This window comes from Berghia stephanieae, chromosome 4 (genome assembly GCF_034508935.2).
Source record: "Berghia stephanieae isolate SIO BIC M18660-M18661 chromosome 4, UCSD_Bste_1.3, whole genome shotgun sequence".
In the NCBI taxonomy this organism is placed as follows: Eukaryota; Metazoa; Mollusca; class Gastropoda; order Nudibranchia; family Aeolidiidae; genus Berghia; species Berghia stephanieae.
The window spans coordinates 13,017,775-13,039,921 of record NC_088363.1 but is presented as its reverse complement, the minus strand read 5'-3'; the positions used below and the strand labels follow the sequence as shown (position 1 = coordinate 13,039,921).

General features: G+C 36.0%; 1 protein-coding gene across 1 annotated transcript in view; it reads right to left on the bottom strand.

Annotated features, from left to right (window-relative positions):
• Window positions 1–310: 310 nt before the first annotated feature.
• The window catches only part of LOC144970050 (uncharacterized), a 22,559-nt gene continuing 722 nt past the window's right edge, over window positions 311–22,147 (bottom strand). Inside the window, exons 2-4 of the mRNA XM_078909246.1 lie at window positions 11,555–11,756; window positions 6,020–7,278; window positions 311–3,296 (exon numbers count right to left, since the gene is read on the bottom strand). Coding sequence (XP_078765372.1) covers window positions 1,587–3,296; window positions 6,020–7,162 — 2,853 coding nt within the window. The 5' untranslated portion in view covers window positions 7,163–7,278; window positions 11,555–11,756 and the 3' untranslated portion in view covers window positions 311–1,586. The remainder of the gene's footprint in view (window positions 3,297–6,019; window positions 7,279–11,554; window positions 11,757–22,147) is intronic.

Sequence of the window (22,147 nt, the reverse complement as noted above, 5' to 3'; positions counted from 1 at the left end):
AGACTGGAACAACCCAGGGTCAGCCGCAGTGCTGCGCCGCAAATTGAGCTAGGGCGAGGTGACTTGCTCAAGGCCACACAGCGCAGCGGCGGGTGATCGAACTCGGTATCTTTCGGGTAGGAAGAAAAGACTGTACCGCTGAAGCACGCTGCCCCTAATGAGTTTGGGATAGAGGGTAAGATCACCAAGAATGCATTGGAATCGAATCTACAAGGCCAGCGGAAGACATGTCACCCACCAACAACATAGCAACGTACTTTGGACAGCGACAGTAGGACCATATTACAAAAAGCAGTCAGACGACTCTAAATCTTGGCCATATTTTTTTTAATAAAAAAAGTATCTTCCATTTCCAGTGTGTGTTGTGTGTGTGTGAGAGTGTGTGTATGTCTATGAGAGAGAGAGAGAGAGAGAGAGAGAGAGAGAGAGAGAGAGTAAGAGGGAGATAAAGTGTGTTTATGTGTTGTTTAGCTTTATTCAATATTCTCCAATGGAATGCTATTTACTTGGGTATTAATTTTGTAACTTTAAACATGGAGAATCGCCTCGATTTGGTGTCATTTCAAGGTCAACCAGATGTCCAAAATTGTATTTGAAGATAAATTGCTCTGAATATGGAAAAAATGGACGTGACATTTTCCGGTTCTAAAATCCGTGAAAGTGTGTATGGAACCAATCCTTCGGAGGACAAATAATGAATAGATTCCATATTCGAATCATAGGGTGGCACGATTATCTTAGTAGCAGAATTTAGTGGCAGATTATGAGGATTACATGACGTTAAAGAGCGAGAGTGTATGATCTTGTTTGAAGGACCAGGTAATGATATTTAGACGAGACAATAAGATGCCATCACTTTGAAACCAGACGATCATTTACAATGGATGTGATGTATTCAGTACTCCCGAAGAGTGATTTTACACTTTAAATGAGATAGGAACCTGTTTTGTGACATCACACACTTTGTTCCCTATTCTGACATTATAAAAATATCACACTTATAGATGATAAATCATGTGACCCAGTGTCTGACAACGATAATATTTTGGACTGAGTAGGACCCAGATAAGTGTATATTGAAATAAAATAATGAAAAATAAGAACTTCAAATATTGTGCAATGCAAGAGATAGTATCTGTTCTCCATCATAATGACGAGAAACTAACCCAACGGTTCATTCTTGTTTTTCTGTCTATTGTTTGAACCACTTTCATCCCAACATAAAATTGTTTTGAGATGCTGAGTCACATATTATAATTTAGTCTTCTCCTCAAAAACAAAATGTGACCCATCGTCTCAAAACGGAATCTTATGTCGGAACGAACCATAATATGCTTAAAAGCCAAATTAAATATTAAACTGGTCAAAACTATAAACTGTGAGAGAATGTGTGTAAGGAGCCTTTTCCAGGGACTCAAATATGCGCCGAGCGAGGTTCGAACCCAAGACCTTTCGATCTGAAAGCGAATATCATACCACAAGACCACATAGCCACACATTTAGAGGTAATGGGTCAATAGGTAGATAATTGTATACCAATAAATACTGTAGAAAAACCCTCATTTCCTCATCGTGATTCCATACAGTTATTCGGATTTCAAGTCAGTATCTCCAGGAAGAGAACTATGTAAGCTATTCTGCCCATTTGACTGATTATTTTTACTCAATACTGAAGTTGAATCATCCATCACCCGTGGCATTAAGCGAGAAGATGCCTTTAGGCGCGAACTTAAAATGGTGTAAAGCTTTAGAACACGGGTGTTGGCGGTAAAAGAAAAGAAGATGAAGACTCCTTGTAAGCTTGCTAAAGGGCTGGCAAAAAGGGAGACAATCGGGTTGTTGAACTGAATGGCAGCAGCTGTTGTCAGACAAGAAAGGCCGGTTATCGCCGATAGCTTCACATAGGTCACGATGCCTTGTTTATTTTTGTGTTCTTTTCTCAAACGTTTAATGGTTATAATTTCCTTCACAGTTATGACAAATAGGACCCCGTTAGATATCACTGTAATCAAAAGAGGAAACAACAAACCCATTATCAGAATCAAAATCGACGTGTTTATGTCCAGAAAACATGTGTGTCTGTCGTAGGCCATAGAGTTGCCTTTGGTCGCGATGAGAGTTATAATAGCCATGCTGGTTACCACTATGACAGGAAATCCAAAAGAGTAAAAACAATTCCACATGAATTGCTTCATTTTAGATCCTGCGATTATTCCAGTAAACACTCGGTACATGTGTATACAACACGTGTTCATCCAAGTAAAAGACGCAACCCAGCTGTAATGTAGAATCACCCCGTGTATGACACAATGTATTTCGTTCAGGAAACCACGCACACCGAAAACAAACGTGACGAGCAGTGACAACTGCGCTGTAAGGAGGCAGAAACACAAACACAGTGTGTTCAATCCAGGCACAGTACGTAAAGATGGGAACAGTAAGTAGGTTACAATGGACGCCGAGACAAATCCGCTTGACACAAGAATACATACAATATCAAGGTAATAATTTATAGCGGAAACTATTCCATTTATTGAATGATGAGAACTCGTCATGACTTCTTGGACAAGATGTTGAAAAAACTGTGAACAAATTTGGACTTTACCTTCCTTGTAGGACATGGTGCTAACATTCCAAACAACATCAAACAGTCGATCTCCAATTTTTAGGTTAACTTGCAATGTTCTATCCATTGTTTTTGGAACTGTTCCAATATCAATGGTCACATAAGGACATCTGAGATTTGATGATACTTCGAGTATTTTATCCTCATGTGGTATTTTAGAATGATCATTCTCAAATCGTTTTATAACTTCTGTGCAGTTTTTTGGCTTTGATTGTAAACGATAATAATCACACAATTCTTTCCCGAGACATATCGTACGCACCGATATATAGTCCTGGTTCTCCCAACCTGCTCCAATTTTTGCATGCCAAGGACTTGTAAGGGTATCGACTATTTTTTCCTCAAAGATATCCCTATGATATTGGGTATCCGCACGAATGTACCCATCGACCATGAATTCTTGTTCTTTTTCGAAAGAGCCGCCTTCCAACAAACACTTTGATTCAATGATATAATAAGAATGGAAGGTACTCACACTCACAGTTTGTATATGATTGTAGATAGAAATAAAAAATCCTGGTAATAAAAATGTTTCTATTTTAGATTCAGGTCTAAGGATCAAACTAAAATGGTAGAGCAACCCTCGAATAACGTCCAGGGATGTCTCGCAAGACGAGTAATCGTTTTTGATAACTTTTCCTCTAGAGCAGGAGACGGGCAGACAATCATTCTGTAAATTGTACGAAAACAAAATCAGCTTTAAAATATATGAAGACCACAAGGGGAAAACCACAGATGTCCTCTTACTCAATCTTGAGAACTGATTTCTAACTTTGAAGACTAGTTGCATCTTTCATATTGATTCTTTTTTACTTGTATCAATATTTAAAACGAAAAAGTATTTATTTATTCCCAACTTTGTAAAACAATTTCAAGGTTGTGAAGCGTTGTGAGAGCTTTTTAGTGTTTGACATTTGTGGTTTTTCAATTGACTTATAGATTTGATTAATTCGTATCATTAGTCTAATTCATTCATGGACAATGTTTATTATTTCATCACAAAACTCACTCCACATGCATATCATAATCCAGAGCTGCCACGTCAAATGTCAACAATTTGTAATTTCCAAGCGAAAAAATGAAAAGGTGACAATAAATAGCATTACAAATCAATTATTTGCCATCGGCATAATGAAAGTGTGCTCCAAAGTCCTAAATAAGTTTAAAGCAAATAAACTTTCTTTTTTAACAAGATTTATTGTATCTAAAACGTCTAACACCTCTCTAACTGGGGTAAAAAATCGAACTTTTAGGAATTTTTCGTAGTACTATGCAGTCTGTCATAATCATAAAAGCTTAAATGCATTTTTAAAGGTCTTTGCAAAGCCTTTTTCAGGCGCAAGAGTGCCACTATTAATATGTCGGATTTCATATACGAGACAAATATTACCTATTAAAAGCAAAGTGATTTAGACTAGTAAAAAGCTAAAGAGACATAAGGTTTGTAAAATAAAACTCTTTCTACCAGTCAAGTACATTATGATAGAGATAACCACAATTAATACTGAATAATAATAAAAATAATAATAATAATAATAATAATAATAATATAAAAATAATAATAATAATAATAATAATAATAATAATAATAATAATGATATTAATAATAATAATAATATTCATAATAATAGTAATAATAATAATAATAATAATAATAATAATAATAATAATAATATAATATAATAATATAATATATAATAATAATAATAATAATAATAATAATAATAATAATAATAATATAATAATAATAATAATAATAATAATAATAATAATAATAATAATAATAATAATAATAATAATATAATAATAATAATAATAATAATAATAATAATAATAATAATAATAAAATAATAATAATAATAATAATAATAATAATAATAATAATAATAATAATAATAATAATAATAATAAATAATAATAATAATAATAATAATAATAATATAATAATAATAATAATAATAAAATAATAATAATAATAATAATAATAATAATAATAATAATAATAATAAATAATAATAATGATAATAATAATAATGATAATATTGTACGCTTCCGCCTGCCAGAAATGGCATCACTGTCACATTGCGTGGAAGCTTGGCAGGATCTGAGTGTGTTGTTTTTATTATTTCTATAATAGGTAATAGAGTCAATAATGGTCACCAATTTACTCATTTTCCTCAAAGTCGAGTTCTGTGACATTAGCAAAACCTTGAACTCAAAGCATGTAATGTAGCGCTTATCTGTAGTTGGCACCATGCTCTAAACGCTTATGTGCCTCGTATTTGGAAAGGAGAAAAAGGGTTTTAGGTGTTCCTTACTACCTTTAGATCACTAATGAATGACTTTTATATTAATAATGTACTGTATTTATACATGAGTTCATCAAAGCATTAGGCGCTACGTCTCGCATATCTTATTGGCTGTTTTCAAACTTCATGTCCTTATGGAGATATCGAATGTCACTAAATTCGTTGAACATACAATACATTTATTAAGCAAATAACATTTTGAAATCTTTTGGAAAAATATTTACATATGTTTAACAGAACAATCACATCCACTAGTATATGGTGAATTTATTAAATGAGATGCTCAAAATGACCTCCTTTGGGTCCCACACATTTGCGTAATATCGTGATAAAAATATGTGTGGCTCTCTCACAAAGCTGTCTCGGTCAATAACCTTTACTAGTTGTTCCACTCGATGTCTCAGTTCATGAAGGCTCTGGAATCTTTTTCTTGACATTTGGTCTTTTAAGTAACCCCAAAGAAAAGATTCAGAGGGTTCAAGCCGGGGCTGTCTCTTCGACAGAATTTCCAACTCTTGCCACTTTTTCGTCAGTGTGATCTTCAAAGATGCTAAACCCCCTTCTTTGAATGGCTTCCCGAAACACAACCATTTTGCCTAAAACTTCACACCATCTTCTGATTGTCTTGACAGACAGTACATGCGATTTCAATAGGAATCAGTTCGGTATTCCCTGCAAAATTCAAGTTGAACTTTACTTGGTGACTTCAGATGCAGGTATCTTTCAACACAAAATGCTTTTTCTGTTGACGTCCAAGTCATGGCGAATGTTTCAATAATTATTGCATGTCGCTTAGTCTGCACTTTAGGTATAAGAGTTCAGACATTTTTAAAATCTTACTTTAAGATTAAATAGACGAAACTTTGAAGCATTTGAGAATTTTGGAAAAGAGGAAAATTAGAAATGTCAAAAATCTAATGTAAATTATTACAGAAAAACAAACCATGGAAGGTTTATGAGATTTTATACGTTTTCCTGTTAAGGAACTAAGAATTATTTTTAAAAGTGAAAAAAAATCAATAGTAATTAGATGGTTATAATAAGTCAGGAATTATGAAATAGAGAAAGGATCCATAAGGATTACCTGATTTGTCTTGTGCTCTGGTCCGCAAACGAGGATTTCCTTCTTTCTTTCCTTCTTAGCTGTACCGAATAGCATTTTAAAGCCGCTAGGCATTATTTCAGTGTGAGATTTACAATCGGCAACGTTGCCATATTTGGGTTTTTTTACAATGAGATCCATTCCATTACACAAAGCACAAAATAAATTTTTAGCTCCAAGGATTTCTAATGCTTGGATTGGTGGCAGATTGTGACACAGATCACGGAGTGTTTTATGTGAAGTCATTGGGCAGGTATCAAAATAAGAGTTTCTCGAATTAAAACAATGGATGAGATCAAGACCGGTGATGTCAGTGGATACCGTACATTCGTTGAGCTCGTTGGCTTTTCTGTAGAGGTCTACCCAATTGATCAGATGGGTTAGATTATCATAGGTTTCACAATTAACTTTGTAGCTTATGGGATGAAGACTTGTAAACTCACTGAGGTAATTATTTATTTCGTCAGTAGAATTAGCTTTAGATGGGTATGATGTGTTTGGATATGGATCTATATCATTACAAATGACGCAAAAAATATTCCTGAAAGCTAAACCTGTTTTTGAGTCGGCAAAAAACGTACTCGAGTCTAATGAATCAAATTGTGGATTTTCACATTTTTGTCGTATGATATCATCTTCCCATTTGTTTGGACATCTTGAAACTGATAGAAAACCATTTTCAACCCCGCTAAATGGTATTCTGTGGCATTCAACGTTGCTGTAAGCATCTTGAACATCCATTTGTTTTAGGATTTTTGAAATATCCTGAGAACTAAAGTTTTTGTTGTAATAAAACGGTAGGCAGCACGTACCTCTGAAGACACAGTCGTCAGTACAATCACACTGATAGCATGGATGATATATGCAATATCCATTTTTTTCCTCTCGGAAAGTCGAGTCACAAATGACATCACAATATTCAATGTAAGCATCGACCCAGTTTGATGAAGAAAGCATGTCCAAGTCAACAGTAAAATTGGTGTAAATCTCGTTGGCGAGGCTTGACGTTATGAGGATTGATGTAATGATTTCGATACAGATATTTTTCATTCTCATTTTCCAAGTGAAGAAAACAGTAGAGTCAAATGTCACGTTTTTACAGCTAGCTTTTCTTCTTCTAAACATTTAGTAACCCATAAAGAATTATAGGTGCACTTTCAGCGATGACAATTTAATGTATGTGTGTAAATTGACGATTTAGTAAACGGCACATGTGAAAATAGGTAATGAAGTTTCAACCACTGAAATAAATTAATAAGTATTATAAGTTGTGACAATTTTAATAAGTCAACGTCAGTTTACAAGATATTGTTTTTACGAGGATGAGTCAGAAAGTAATGGTACTAATCACCTAGTGAGTTCATTTTTTTCCCATATGACATCATATCTATCTAAATTAGACTCATACATTCACCCTCAAAGCAAAAGTTTAAAACTTTAATTTAGACAAATTTTGAGAAATTTATGGCATTTAAAAATGGCTGCCCATATGGATGTCCGTCAGCGACAAAGAGCTGTCATTGCATTTCTTATTCTCGAAGGAGAAACCTCGAGTAACATTTAAAAACGCCTCTAGTGAGTTTATAAAACTCAGGCATTAGGTAGAAGCAGTGTTTTCATGTTTATCATCAATTAGAAGAAAATGAGAAGCAATCCAACACACAATCTATCACCCCCTTAACCTTGTCTTTATCTGACTGTCCTCGTGATGGTCGCCTTCCAAGCAGTGGCAACCCAGTAAATCAAATTATGACAGAAGCAATGACCAAATCTGACAGAAGAATATCTTTTGATCAGATAGCAGGGGACTTTGAAATCAGCCATGGAAGTGCCCATCAACTCGTTAAATCCTTGGGATTCTCAAAGGCCTGTGCTCGTTGGGTATCAAAGCAGTTGACTCCAGATCATATGTGCAAAAGATTTTCTCCGACTAAGTGGGAGATATGGCAGCTTTCTCAGTCTTAGTAGAATAATAACTGGAGAGGAAACCTGGGTTCATCATTATGAACCAGAGACAATCAATGGAATTGCGACATCCCCTTCCTCAACGACAAAAAATCCCTGAGAAATCAACATTATGACAACAGTGTTTTGGGACATTAGAGGTGTGATCCTCATTGATTTCATACCACAGAATGCCACTGTTAACTCTGAGCGGTAAATACAGACTCAGAAGCAACTGAAAGCAAGAATTCGCCGAGTCAGACCGGATTTGAAGATGAAAAGATTACTGTTTCTTCATGACAATGTCCGTTCACACTCAAGTGCCAGGACAAGGGAGATAATCGAATAATTTGGATGTGCAACGCTGTCTCATTTTTCTTATTCGTCAGACTTGGCACCCTCTGACTTTCATCTTTTTGGTCCACTGAAGGAGGCATTGAGAGGCCATCGCTTTGAAGGTCAAGAAGAAGCCAAGACAGCAGTGAAAAATTGGCCCAAAGCTCAGTCAACTCAGTTTTACCAGGACGGGAGACATCTTTAAAAGAATTTATTTTTCTTGGATCTTAGTATGATGAAGTTTTGCTTTTTACATCTAGATCATAGGCGATGAGTCTATAACTTTTGGTTATGCAAAATCTTTGAGATTTCTTGTATTTCAGGATTAAGCAAAAGCCGAACCTCTGAATGCCTCTCTGAGTTCACGAAATATACAATATAGGTCAAAAACTATATCATGTTACCACTCTCCCCACACACTAAAGCGCAATTATCTAGGTTTACAATAATAATTTGTGACGAGAGATAACGGAGCGTTAAATTTCACTAAAATTATATATTTACTAAAAAGAAGTAACTTTTAATGTTTTTTAACATGACGAAATTGGAATCAATTGAGGGGTAGACCAAAAGATTTCTTGCACTTCATCATTTTGGAATTCTAACTTTGTTCCAAACGCGCACGGACAAGCTTTTGAAGCGGCAGGGAATACATCTGGAATTCCAAAAGCAAAAGCGTAACAATCGTATGTTGTAACTCACCAATTGTACAGTTTCTTATATCTAAGTCAGTAAATGTTTAACTGCCAGAAGAGTTATTAGACTGTTAACGCAAGACGAATGAAAAGTAGATTGACAAATATAGAATGTCAGCAAAACATCACAAAATTGTGTATTATTCCGCTGTGTGTGTATTGTTAAATCACATTACAAGTTATGGTAATACAATCCAATACAAATACGGATGAAAACAAAACAAGTGAAATTGTAATTAATTCAACTGTAATTTACAATGCCAAAGCTTCATATTTGGAATACTGTCGTACTTTGAAAAAAATACAACAAATACAAGTTGTGGCCATAAAACTGGTCCTTCAAATATCGATAGATTAAAATGACTCTCGTGTAGGCGAAAACTGTCAAACCTGGGACTCCCGTATCCCTCACGACATGTCGATGTCAAACCATGGACTCCCGTATCCCTCACGACATTTCGATGTCAAACCATGGACTCCCGTATCCCTCACGACATGTCGATGTCAAACCATGGACTCGCGTATCCCTCATGACATGTCGATGTCAAACCATAGACTCCCGTATCCCTCACGACATGTCGATGTCAAACCTGGGACTCCCGTATCCCTCACGACACGTCGATGTCAAACCATGGACTCGCGTATCCCTCATGACATGTCGATGTCAAACCTGGGACTCCCGTATCCCTCACGACATGTCGATGTCAATCCATGGACTCGCGTAACCCTCACGACATGTCGATGTCAAACCATAGACTCCCGTATCCCTCACGACATGTCGATGTCAAACCTGGGACTGCTCCCCGTATCCCTCACGACACGTCGATGTCAAACCATGGACTCGCGTATCCCTCATGACATGTCGATGTCAAACCTGGGACGCGCGTATCCCTCACGACATGTCGATGTCAAACCATGGACTCGCGTATCCCTCACGACATGTCGATATCAAACAATAGACTCGCGTATCCCTCACGACATGTCGATGTCAAACCATGGACTCGCGTATCCCTCACGACATGTCGATGTCAAACCATGGACTCGCGTATCCCTCACGACATGTCGATGTCAAACCTGGGACGCGCGTATCTCTAACGACATGTCGATGTCAAACTATGGACTCGCGTATCCCTCACGACATGTCGATATCAAACCATAGACTCCCGTATCCCTCACGACATGTCGCTGTCAAACCATAGACTCGCGTATCCCTCACGACATGTCGATGTCAAACCTGGGACGCGCGTATCTCTAACGACATGTCGATGTCAAACTATGGACTCGCGTATCCCTCACGACATGTCGATATCAAACCATAGACTCCCGTATCCCTCACGACATGTCGATTAGTTAAGCTCTGACGACCTTGATCTCTTGTATATATTTAAACCCATTAGGTTCGATCCCGTTCTGGGCAGCCTAAGAAGAGCAGTACAAGAACATGCCAAACTACCGATCTCCTCAAAAGAAAATGCTTTACTAGCATATACGACTAGAGATGGAAGATGGACGGACAGTGGTCTAATAAAACTCAGAGCCTCAACAAAATTTAGACAAGCACTTTTTGCGCTGACAAATTAATAATGGTCTGCAAGCGGTTAGTCCAATGATAGGACATTTTTAAGAATGCGATAGAAATCTTAGCAACATATTATTTGGTTTGATAAATAGTGTAATGGAAACATGGAATATTTCTTTGCATTTTGTATATCAATTAATTTAAACTCTTAATGTATAAAGTTGAACGTGTGAAATGAATGTAAAAAGCAAAGATTATATTACGAATATTGACTATGATACGTATTCGCTTATTAGATATCTAATAATTTGATATATCTAGTGATTATATACTTATTCTTGAATTACATATTTAATCATTTGAAATAGTGATTATATTAATTGTTAAATCAACAATGGATTTAATTTATGTAACTGAAAAATTGTATGAAATTTTCACAGAGCATTTAAAGGTTTTTAAAACTACTATTTCTTAAATGATACGAAACGATACATTTTAAATCAATCAAACTACATCTCATCAAACATATACATAAATAAGAATAAATCTGACCCTATCGTTCTTATAATTGTAAGTGGGAGCTGATATATTCTAATCGCTCATTCTTATTCATTTCATTGTGAAAATCGTCTCCTCGACAGTATATAAGCCGTAAAACTACTGTTTAATATTTCCGTCATGTAACAGAGATATCATCGGTTTTAGTAGCATCCTATTACTATAACAAAATTAATAGAGGGATTCTAGGAGCAATGTGTCGTCAGAAAAAGTATCAATATTAAGTCAAACAATTTTAATGTAATCAATATTTGATTTGCATCCCTAAACGACAAGTGCAGTGACCAACCCATGTGGAAATGGACCAGAAAACAGAGTCTAAAATAACAATTATCAGAAAATGGAATTTATTTTCTTCCAAGTTTTATGGGCAAAAATATCTCTCCTAAATAAAATCATACAATTTAACTGAAATAGTGTTCAAAAAGATAAATCGCTATTTCAGAGAAAAAAAGTGTTACTTACTTATTCCTTTGAACTGCCTCTGGAGCATAATGCATCCACAACAGATCCCCAAGCTGTAATATCAAATGATATCGAACCGGCTTACATGGCCGACATAACTAGCATTGCCAACTGATGTGGTGATAACTTATAGAGTTAAATCTTGCTAAACACAAGAATTCATCATTGATTTTGGAAAATAAATTAAGACCGTTTTCAGCCCCTGATAATTTGGAAACATGAAATGTTTGAAAATAGAAATAGATTTATATATATATAATATATATATACATATATATATATATATATATATATATATATATATATATATATATATATATATATATATATATATATATTGAATCGTGTTCGATACAAATATGGTACGAAAAGTGCTCGACATGTAGTAATGGAGCGAATTATTATTTTTTAAAAATATTTACCACAATGTTTGAGACAGTCTACATTAATGTTTCAGGCTTAATTTGCCATCGTCAGGACTGAGTTGTTTTGTTGACTGTCAACAAAACAACTCAGTCCTGACGATGGCAAATTAAGCCTGAAACATTAATGTAGACTGTCTCAAACATTGTGGTAAATATTTTTAAAAAATAATATATATATATATATATATATATATATATATATATATATATATACATATATATATATATATATATATATATCTATAGAGGGCGGCTATGTGGTCTAGTGGTATGACACTCGCTTTCGGATCGGAAGGTCCTGGGTTCGAGCCTCGCTCGGCGCATAGTTGAGTCCTTGGAAAAGACTCTTTACTCACATTCTCTCACCGTACTCAGGTGTAAAATGAGTACCTGGCCGTTAACAGCGTTGTCTTTGTCCGAAAAATTGTAATATCGCCTAACAGGCGCCATGTCTCGTCCTACATGTTAAGTGTTGCTGTTGACCAGGGACCCCTTGTAAAGCGCATTGAGCACGTTAAGTGGATATTGCGCTATATAAATGCTCAATTTATATATATATATATATATATATATATATATATATATATATATATAATGATAATAATAATAATAATAATAATAATAATAATAATAATAATAATAATAATAATAATAATAATAATAATAATAATAATAATAATAATAATAATAATAATAATAATAATAATAATAATAATAATAATAATAAATAAAAATAATAATAATAATAATAATAATAAATATTAATGTTTGATTTTTTGTTATTTTTCGAAGCAGTTATATTTATATTTATTTATTTTTACAGTCCACAACTTCTTACAGCTTTATATCACTATCACTTTAAAATTTCGTTCCGATTTTTAAAGTGTGCTAAAACATAGTGTTCCTACCAAACAATATGAAAACACAGGCTTTGACGTGGAGGAATCGACAGGAAATGAGAAGAAAGGAGAGGCCGTGAGACAGATTGAGATTTGCAGCATAGAATGAATTAAGCTGGCGTGTTTCAGCTCTTTGTTATTTCCTTTTGACCGGCAGTTGAATGATTCGTTGTCATTAAGGTCACTTTGTTAGACTATAAACGTTTTAGGTTACATGTTATAGTTTAAGGAAAATCCCTACCAAAACCAAGTAATGTCTCTTTAAACAAATGTTCTGTCTCTTCTCCTCTATGGGTCCGAAGCATAGAAACTGAGAGATACACTCTCCAACAACCTAAATGCATTCCAAAACAAATGCCTAAAAATGATCCTGATGATATTTTAGCCAAACGTGATATCGAACAAAGAACTGGCAAAGTGCACACAAACTGAACTAGTATCTGAAGTTGTAAAGAGGAGAAGGTGGGAATGGACTGAAGATGTCAGAATGGATTCGACTGCCATTCCCAAGATAGCCCTCAAGTGGACCTCAAAGGGGTCCCCGCTGGAGATCTGAAGGAGGAGGATTGAGAGAGAAATGAAAAATAGAGGATGGTCTTGGGAACAAATGAGAAAAAATGGTCTCCAACCCAGAACGATGACGTCCTATCATGTCAGCTTAATGTGCTGATCAAGCACCACGATGATAAGTAAGTAAGTGGGCATGTTTCGCGTACTAATACAGTTGGTCTAGCAGTACAAATGGTGAGTTCTTTACATGATGAAATTGTTGAGGAACTACCTAGAGAGACATAGAAAAGATTCCCCAGTAGGAAATTTGAAGTGGAAAAGTTGTTGATGGCCTACTTTTCATGGTGGGCCTCAAGGCTCAGTAAATGACGAGATATTACCCTCGTTTTTCTTCCGTGAAACATACAGTAGGGGATGCTTGAAAATACGAAAGATAAAAACGGGAGGGCTTTGGATGGGAGCAGTACAGACAATGGACGTGTCTTGCTCAACTCTTTCGTCAGCAAAACAATAAAACAAAGCAACGCATTCATACTCCAACCACCAAATAATATAGTAGACTCACTGCCTAGTGAAAAAATTCGATTTGTTTCCCATTGGTGTAGAAGTATATTTTTCTTCACAGTTGGCAAGATTGGTATCTTTGAAAAACATTTGGTCGATTGCATTTCCAGTTCAACCAATTGAAGGTCAACCAGAGGTCACTAAAGTTCAAATGAAGTCAACTACATTTAAAAATTAGTTACTCGTAAATTATCGATGTTTCATAACATTTTTAAGACGTTAAAAACTTCATTGTATATTAAATAAATAACATGTACACTTTTGTTGAAATTCCCTTCGATTTGTACGAGTTTTTGCCCTGGAGTTTACTTTTAGATGAATAAAATATTCTTTTTTTTTAAATAGCATGCAAACCGCACAATATTTTATATTACTCAAATAATAAAGTTTACTTTTCTGGATATCACCAACAAGCGTAAAAAGGTACAAGAAAATCAAACAATATTTCATTGAGTTATCGCCCATTACAGTAGAGTCACTGCATCGTGCAAAGACTCGAGTTGTTTCACTTTTCGTGTGGAAGTCTATTTTTCTTAAAATTTGGTAAGATTGATATCTTAGGAAAACATTTGGCAGATTTGGAATTTCAAATCGACTTCTTTAAGGTCATATAGAGGTCACTTAAGTTCCAGGACAGCTACATTAAACATTTAATTTCTTTTACACTTTTGATAATATTAAACATTTCAGAAAAGGAAAAGAAAATTTTATTTTTTGTTGACCAATTCATAGACACAGTTTTGGTGAAATTCGTTTCAATTTTTATGAACTATTGTCCTTGATTTGATTTACATGTGAGTATTATATTCCTTTTTCAAAGAATGTCCTGCGTATCACTCTTTAACTTAATCTCAAAAAAAAAGAATAAAATTTGCTTATTTGGGATGTCAACCACTAGCGTGTAAAGTAATAAGTAAAACCAATAATATTTGACAGACTTATCATCCTTTAAAGATTAAAACTACAGATCCAGTAATGGCCCATTGAGAACAACCATATCACAAAGAAAAAACGCTTTAAATAACCCCATTGCCACTGAAAAGTAGAACATTTCAAGCAACAAGCAGAATTTCTTGGGGAAGTCCTATATTTTGGATAAATCTGAGCTGTGATCTAAAAGAATATTTAGGTATGTATCATCAACCTTTTCACCGGTTTTATCATTTTGAGAATTACCCAATGGATACACATAGTCTGATCTCCTGAAATGGATGGTGGATTAGAGTCAGTGTCTCCAATATAATTTCTGTTTACCTTATTGTTTATCAGATAAAGCAACTAAGGATAACATATTTGACAAAATATTTGAGTAAAAGTGCTTTTCCAAGAATCTTACATGACTGAATCTAGTACCAATAGTAGATGTTAATTAGGACAGCTATAGCCCTCTGTCTTTAAAGAAAGCACGAAAATAAAAACGAGGTAATAGCAATTGACAACGTGTAATTGATTTGGTCAAAATTTCAAGGGACTGGCAACATTTTTTTGGGATGAATGCAGACAAAAAAGAGAACTCTTCATATACCTGTCTTGCACGCTTGTGATGGGAAAAGTCAAAGGGGGAAAAGGACTATAACAAATTTGGCAAGCATCTTTGTATTGTAATGGGATTTGGACAATGCAACCACGAAGAAGAAGACACCCCGTATCGGTCCATATTTTGCAAGGCCTTCAAACACATTTATTCAGACTCAAACAGACCCCGAGATACTGATGTTTTTGTCATCCTCTTCACCAACCATCATTATATCATTGCAGCGAATCCAGCAGCTAATATTTACATTAAATCTTATAAGAAAGTCAAAGAAATTAATTAATCTGAACAGCATTGCCACATATTTTGGCCAAGAGACTTGTAAATTCCTTGTATTATTTCATGTAAATACGGGTTATGTCAGCACATCAGCTTTCGAGTTTAAAGGGAAGCGGTCATGTCGTTAGTTGTCTTGGTTTAGTCACTTTTCTCGCAATGAGACAATGGCAAAAACCATGATGTAATTAACTTTGGAGGGATGCAAAAGGAGAGGACGGCAAACAGGGTGCTGGGTGGATAGTGTAAAGGAATGGACAAGGATGGACATCCCAACAACGAATGAGGAAATCTGACGACAGATCTTGATGGATGGCACTTGCTGTTATCATCTCTCATGTCTCATCTACGACCAGGAGAAGGAGGTGAGGTGGGGTAAGTTAGCATAATAACATCCTTACCAAAGTCCCACTGTCTCCTGTTATTCACGATTCAATGACCTTTGGAGGGAGGCAAAAGGAGAGGACGGCAAACAGGGTGCTGGGTGGATAGTGTAAAGGAATGGACAAGGATGGACATCCCAACAACGAATGAGGAAATCTGACGACAGATCTTGATGGATGGCCCTTGTTGTTGTCATCTCTCATGTCTCATCTACGACCAGGAGAAGGAGGTGAGGTGGGGTAAGGTTAACATAATAACATCCTTACCAAAGCCCCACTGTCTCCTGTTATTCACGATTCAATGACCTTTGGAGGGAGGCAAAGGGAGAGGACGGCAAACAAGGTGCTGGGTGGATAGTGTAAAGGAATGGAAAAGGATGGACATCCCAACAACGAATGAGGAAATCTGACGACAGATCTTGATGGATGACCCTTACTGTTGTCATCTCTCATGTCTCATCTAGGACGACCCCGCACACAAAGGAGAATGACGTGAGATGAGGTTCACGTTATAATATCCTTACCAAAGCCCCACTGTCTCCTGTTATTTATGAATTGCCAAATATTGTGAATGCTCCATTATAGATATCTCAAAGTCTCTATGTGACTCTTTGTATGCCAACTATAAAAAGGTGAAGACATTGAACACAATATTGATCTCTTAAGGATGAACATTTTCATTCACAAAGCGAGAGACGTTGACAAAATCCTTCCAACAAATGATGTTCTGTATCAGCACTTTGAAAGGAGTGCCTTCCAAGCGAGTATTTGGGCCACAGTCGATGAGCCATTGATGTCGTACCAAATCCAAATAATGCGAATGGATGGAAGATAATGATAGACTGATTCATGTTTTGAAGCCAAAGCTGTCTTCCATATTAATAGGATGTTCCTGTTTTCCGATGCAAATGCACGAAGGCAACATTGGACTGCAGCCGGTTTTGTAAATGCCAATATGCAAATTTAACATCTCTCTTTTACGAGATTTGAAATATTGGCCATTTCTTTCCCTACCAGTACATTATTTCTTTTTGAATCATTGTTATCAACTAATAATATCATGGTGTCTGTAAACGACAGAAGTCTGGTTCTTAAACAACATAAATTGTTTTCAATATGAAAACACTATTTTTAATAACTCCGCCGAATTATATTTCGTTTAATATATTTATGATTTATTAAATTATTATTCTGTTGAGAAATGTGTGCTTTAGGGGATATCATGTACATACAATCTCCTCGGAATAGATGGAGTAAGTCATTAAAAAGCTCAGGTCTAAGTCTAGTATATATAATTTATTTCACAACGAATAAATGTGACGGTCTTCAAGAAAAAAAGAAACATTTGTAGTATGGGTAGATGTGGTTAAGGCATTTGACAAGAAATATAAATCAAGGGGCTTCTCCAGAAAATCGAATAGGCAAATATTTTTCACAGAATGTTAGTCGGAGTCATGAACTCCCTGACGAATTAAAAGGTTCGAGTTGGGAACTGAAAGTAGAATGACTGCTATGCCATAATTTACAAACCATCTTATTCTCTTTAGTATCTTCCATTTGTTCTCCACTAATATTTTGTTTTGTTAAAAGTTTTCGCGGCATTTTACAAGAAGAGACTTGCTGTAGTAAAACTCTGAAAAAAGTACAACTCTTTTGAATTGTGACAAGTTACCTAAGATTTTTGTATTAAAAAACATCAAAAAAACGTGAGCTTTTATATAGCGCAATATCCACTAAACGTGCTCAAAACGCTTTACAAGGGGTCCCTGTTCAACAGCAACACGTAACATTTAGAACGGGATATGACGCCTGTTAGGCGATATTACAATTTTTGTTTGGACAAAGACAACACTGTTCACGGCCAGGTACTCGTTTTGCACCTGATTACGGTGAGAGAATGTGAGTAAAGAGCCTTCTCCAAGGACTCAACTATGCGCCGAGCGCCGGCTCGAACCCACGACCTTCCGATCCGAAAGCGAGTATCATATCTCTAGACCACATAGCCGTATACCGGTTCAAAACATATCAACAATATATATTGTTATTTGCCTGGTATTGCTTTTCGAATAGGCTACGAGTATTATTGTTATTTACAAGCTTTAATGGGCGATAACTCCATTGAATATCATCGGATTTAGTAGTGATCTACAAAATAATTTTAACTTTTTCAGTTGTTCATCTTTTTTTCTTGAAAAGTATTGTTTTATCAACAATTTTCTTGATGTTTCACTAATACGCATTTGGGATTTTTGGGGTTTTTTTCCAATGTGAAAAAAGACGATAACTCAATTGAATTTTGATATAGAGCGAAGATTTTTTTGTATAGAGCCTATGGACACATACCCAGTTTGTTTGTTCTTGGAGTGCTATAGATTTCTAATTCAGAAAAGTGAGTGGAGCAGGCACTTATGTTGGTAACAACAAGATATGAAGTGAGTAGAAAAGTGCCAGAAGACAATAGAGAATAAAAAATTTTTTCGCGGCGGTGGTGGGGTTTGAACCTGCGACCTTATTGGTACGACAACTCCGCCTGGCAGGTGAGAGCGTGGCTCTACCGTGTGAGCTATCCACGAACACACAAAATATTCGTTTCAAACCCAAAGTCATTTCTAGATCCCTCTCTCACCCACTGCTTGAGATCGCCGATTCGTTCACCACCATCGCAAAGTAATTTTGACCAGAAGTTAAGCTTAATAGCCAATATTCTCATCACAAACATATAACATAGAAACGATTGAGACATTGAGTATGCTCCGGTGTATGGGGTGAATTTTTAATTCAGAAAAGTGAGTGGAGCAGGCACTTATGTTGGTAACAACAAGATATGAAGTGAGTAGAAAAGTGCCAGAAGACAATAGAGAATAAAAAATTTTTTCGCGGCGGTGGTGGGGTTTGAACCTGCGACCTTATTGGTACGACAACTCCGCCTGGCAGGTGAGAGCGTGGCTCTACCGTGTGAGCTATCCACGAACACACAAAATATTCGTTTCAAACCCAAAGTCATTTCTAGATCCCTCTCTCACCCACTGCTTGAGATCGCCGATTCGTTCACCACCATCGCAAAGTAATTTTGACCAGCAGTTAAGCTTAATAGCCAATATTCTCATCACAAACATATAACATAGAAACGATTGAGACATTGAGTATGCTCCGGTGTATGGGGTGAATTTTTAATTCAGAAAAGTGAGTGGAGCAGGCACTTATGTTGGAAACAACAAGATATGAAGTGAGTAGAAAAGTGCCAGAAGACAATAGAGAATAAAAAATTTTTTCGCGGCGGTGGTGGGGTTTGAACCTGCGACCTTATTGGTACGACAACTCCGCCTGGCAGGTGAGAGCGTGGCTCTACCGTGTGAGCTATCCACGAACACACAAAATATTCGTTTCAAACCCAAAGTCATTTCTAGATCCCTCTCTCACCCACTGCTTGAGATCGCCGATTCGTTCACCACCATCGCAAAGTAATTTTGACCAGCAGTTAGCTTTTGACCAGCTTAACTGCTGGTCAAAATTACTTTGCGATGGTGGTGAACGAATCGGCGATCTCAAGCAGTGGGTGAGAGAGGGATCTAGAAATGACTTTGGGTTTGAAACGAATATTTTGTGTGTTCGTGGATAGCTCACACGGTAGAGCCACGCTCTCACCTGCCAGGCGGAGTTGTCGTACCAATAAGGTCGCAGGTTCAAACCCCACCACCGCCGCGAAAAAATTTTTTATTCTCTATTGTCTTCTGGCACTTTTCTACTCACTTCATATCTTGTTGTTACCAACATAAGTGCCTGCTCCACTCACTTTTCTGAATTAAAAATTCACCCCATACACCGGAGCATACTCAATGTCTCAATCGTTTCTATGTTATATGTTTGTGATGAGAATATTGGCTATTAAGCTTAACTGCTGGTCAAAATTACTTTGCGATGGTGGTGAACGAATCGGCGATCTCAAGCAGTGGGTGAGAGAGGGATCTAGAAATGACTTTGGGTTTGAAACGAATATTTTGTGTGTTCGTGGATAGCTCACACGGTAGAGCCACGCTCTCACCTGCCAGGCGGAGTTGTCGTACCAATAAGGTCGCAGGTTCAAACCCCACCACCGCCGCGAAAAAATTTTTTATTCTCTATTGTCTTCTGGCACTTTTCTACTCACTTCATATCTTGTTATAGATTTCTAATAACCTTTTGAGTTATATTTTTAGTCACAGAACTCCATAGGTGATAACTCCATTAATCATGGTCCGATTTATTTGCAATTTCAAAATAATGTTATTCTCTGCATGAGCTGTAATTTATTCTCTTTACAAGTTAATTTTCTTAACAATTTAAGTGACATTCCGGAGAATCGTGATCTTTTTAGAAAGAAGACGTAAATAAAGGGCAATAACTCATTGAAATGATAAAGGATTTTAATATTTTTTCTTAGATCCTTTTGGTTATTTGCAAGTTATCAAATTCTTGATATTATGGGAGTTCTGAATGTAACCATAATTTTACATTGTTTAACCTCTATGTGACCCCCGAAAGGTCAGATCCAAGTTCCAATCGGACGAAAATGTTATTTTTTGTCTGCTTATTTGGCTCATAAAAAAGTTGAACTTTAACACGAATCCGAAATAACAATAATCTCGGGGAAGCTACTAATATATAGACTCTACAATTTTTACTACATTTTATTTTATTTGTTTTCAACGTTTCTTTGTTTATTGTTGTGTTGACGAAAGGTTTGTACCCGAAACGCCCATTGTCTGTACTCTTCCATCAGAATCCTTTCCATTGTTTACCTTTTCGTTAATGTTTTCACGATCTCAGGCTTCAGGCAGCCCCCAGCTCTAATTAGTTATTGCTTGCTACCCTTTGAATTTCATGCCACTTTCTAACACAACCGCCTACTGAACCGCTGATAGGTGTCCAGTGAGTCAGAAAAAAGATTTCGATAGCACCAGGAATCGACGTCTTTTTTCTTATAAGGCGAATTGTCTATCGGGACCTCCCTCCCTTTTATTCTCTCCTTATCAGTTATTTTCAGAATTATAACCGAAACTTCATACTCACCCAACACAATTATAGATTTTTCAAACAGATAGTAACGAGTAGGACCTATATTCTATATCCTGTTTAGAAAAGTGAGCTCTGCAACATAGTGTCGAGTTTTTATAGCTTAATTATAAGAAAATAAATCCGAATAAGAAAAATGTAGGATGTATCGTAACGAATGTGACGATTTTCCTTTTGGTGGTAAGGAAAGGGTCAAGTCAGAGGAATACTTGATGCATAGCTGGAGACTCTTTGTATTCGTTTTCATGTTAAAATGGTTAGGTCTCTACGTAAGAGGCTGTTTGGGTTGTTTTGTTTTTTGTTAATTAATCACCTTTTGGGCGGTTTTAATCATTTTGTAATGTCCATAATAGGATTTTTTTAAAATCTATTTCAATGAGAGCAAAAACTTCATTATCTGTGTTGATGCTCATTTAACATCCTAATTTGGGGACTCGCACCAAAAATTATAACAATCTTGTTGCAAATTTGGATAATGATTTAGTGTTTGGTCGTGTGGCATAACACACTATAATATGTGGGTCCCTGGTTCCAGTCCCGATGTTGGCTGGGCAACATTGAATCTATTCATTGAAAACAAATAGGGTTACTCGTACAGCCCATGTTAATTTTTTGCCAACGAGCAAAAAATGTCTGGCAAATCTAAAATTCTTAAACGATTTTTTACAGTTTAATACACTAGTAACTTGCAACACTGTCTTAAATTAAGGGTAATTTTATCACCCGTTGATTCAAAAAAACCTGCTAGGCATAATGATCGGTCATTAATTTGACATGGAAATCGCTATCTGGCCACCCTCATGCCAGATTCATTTACACTCACCAAACAGACTTTATTGCCGGACCAATTTTGTTCGTTGACGACTAAAAAGATTCGTCTCGATCTTTACTAATTTCCACTATTATATTAGAAATTTCAAAATAGATGTATGGATGTTCATAATAACTTT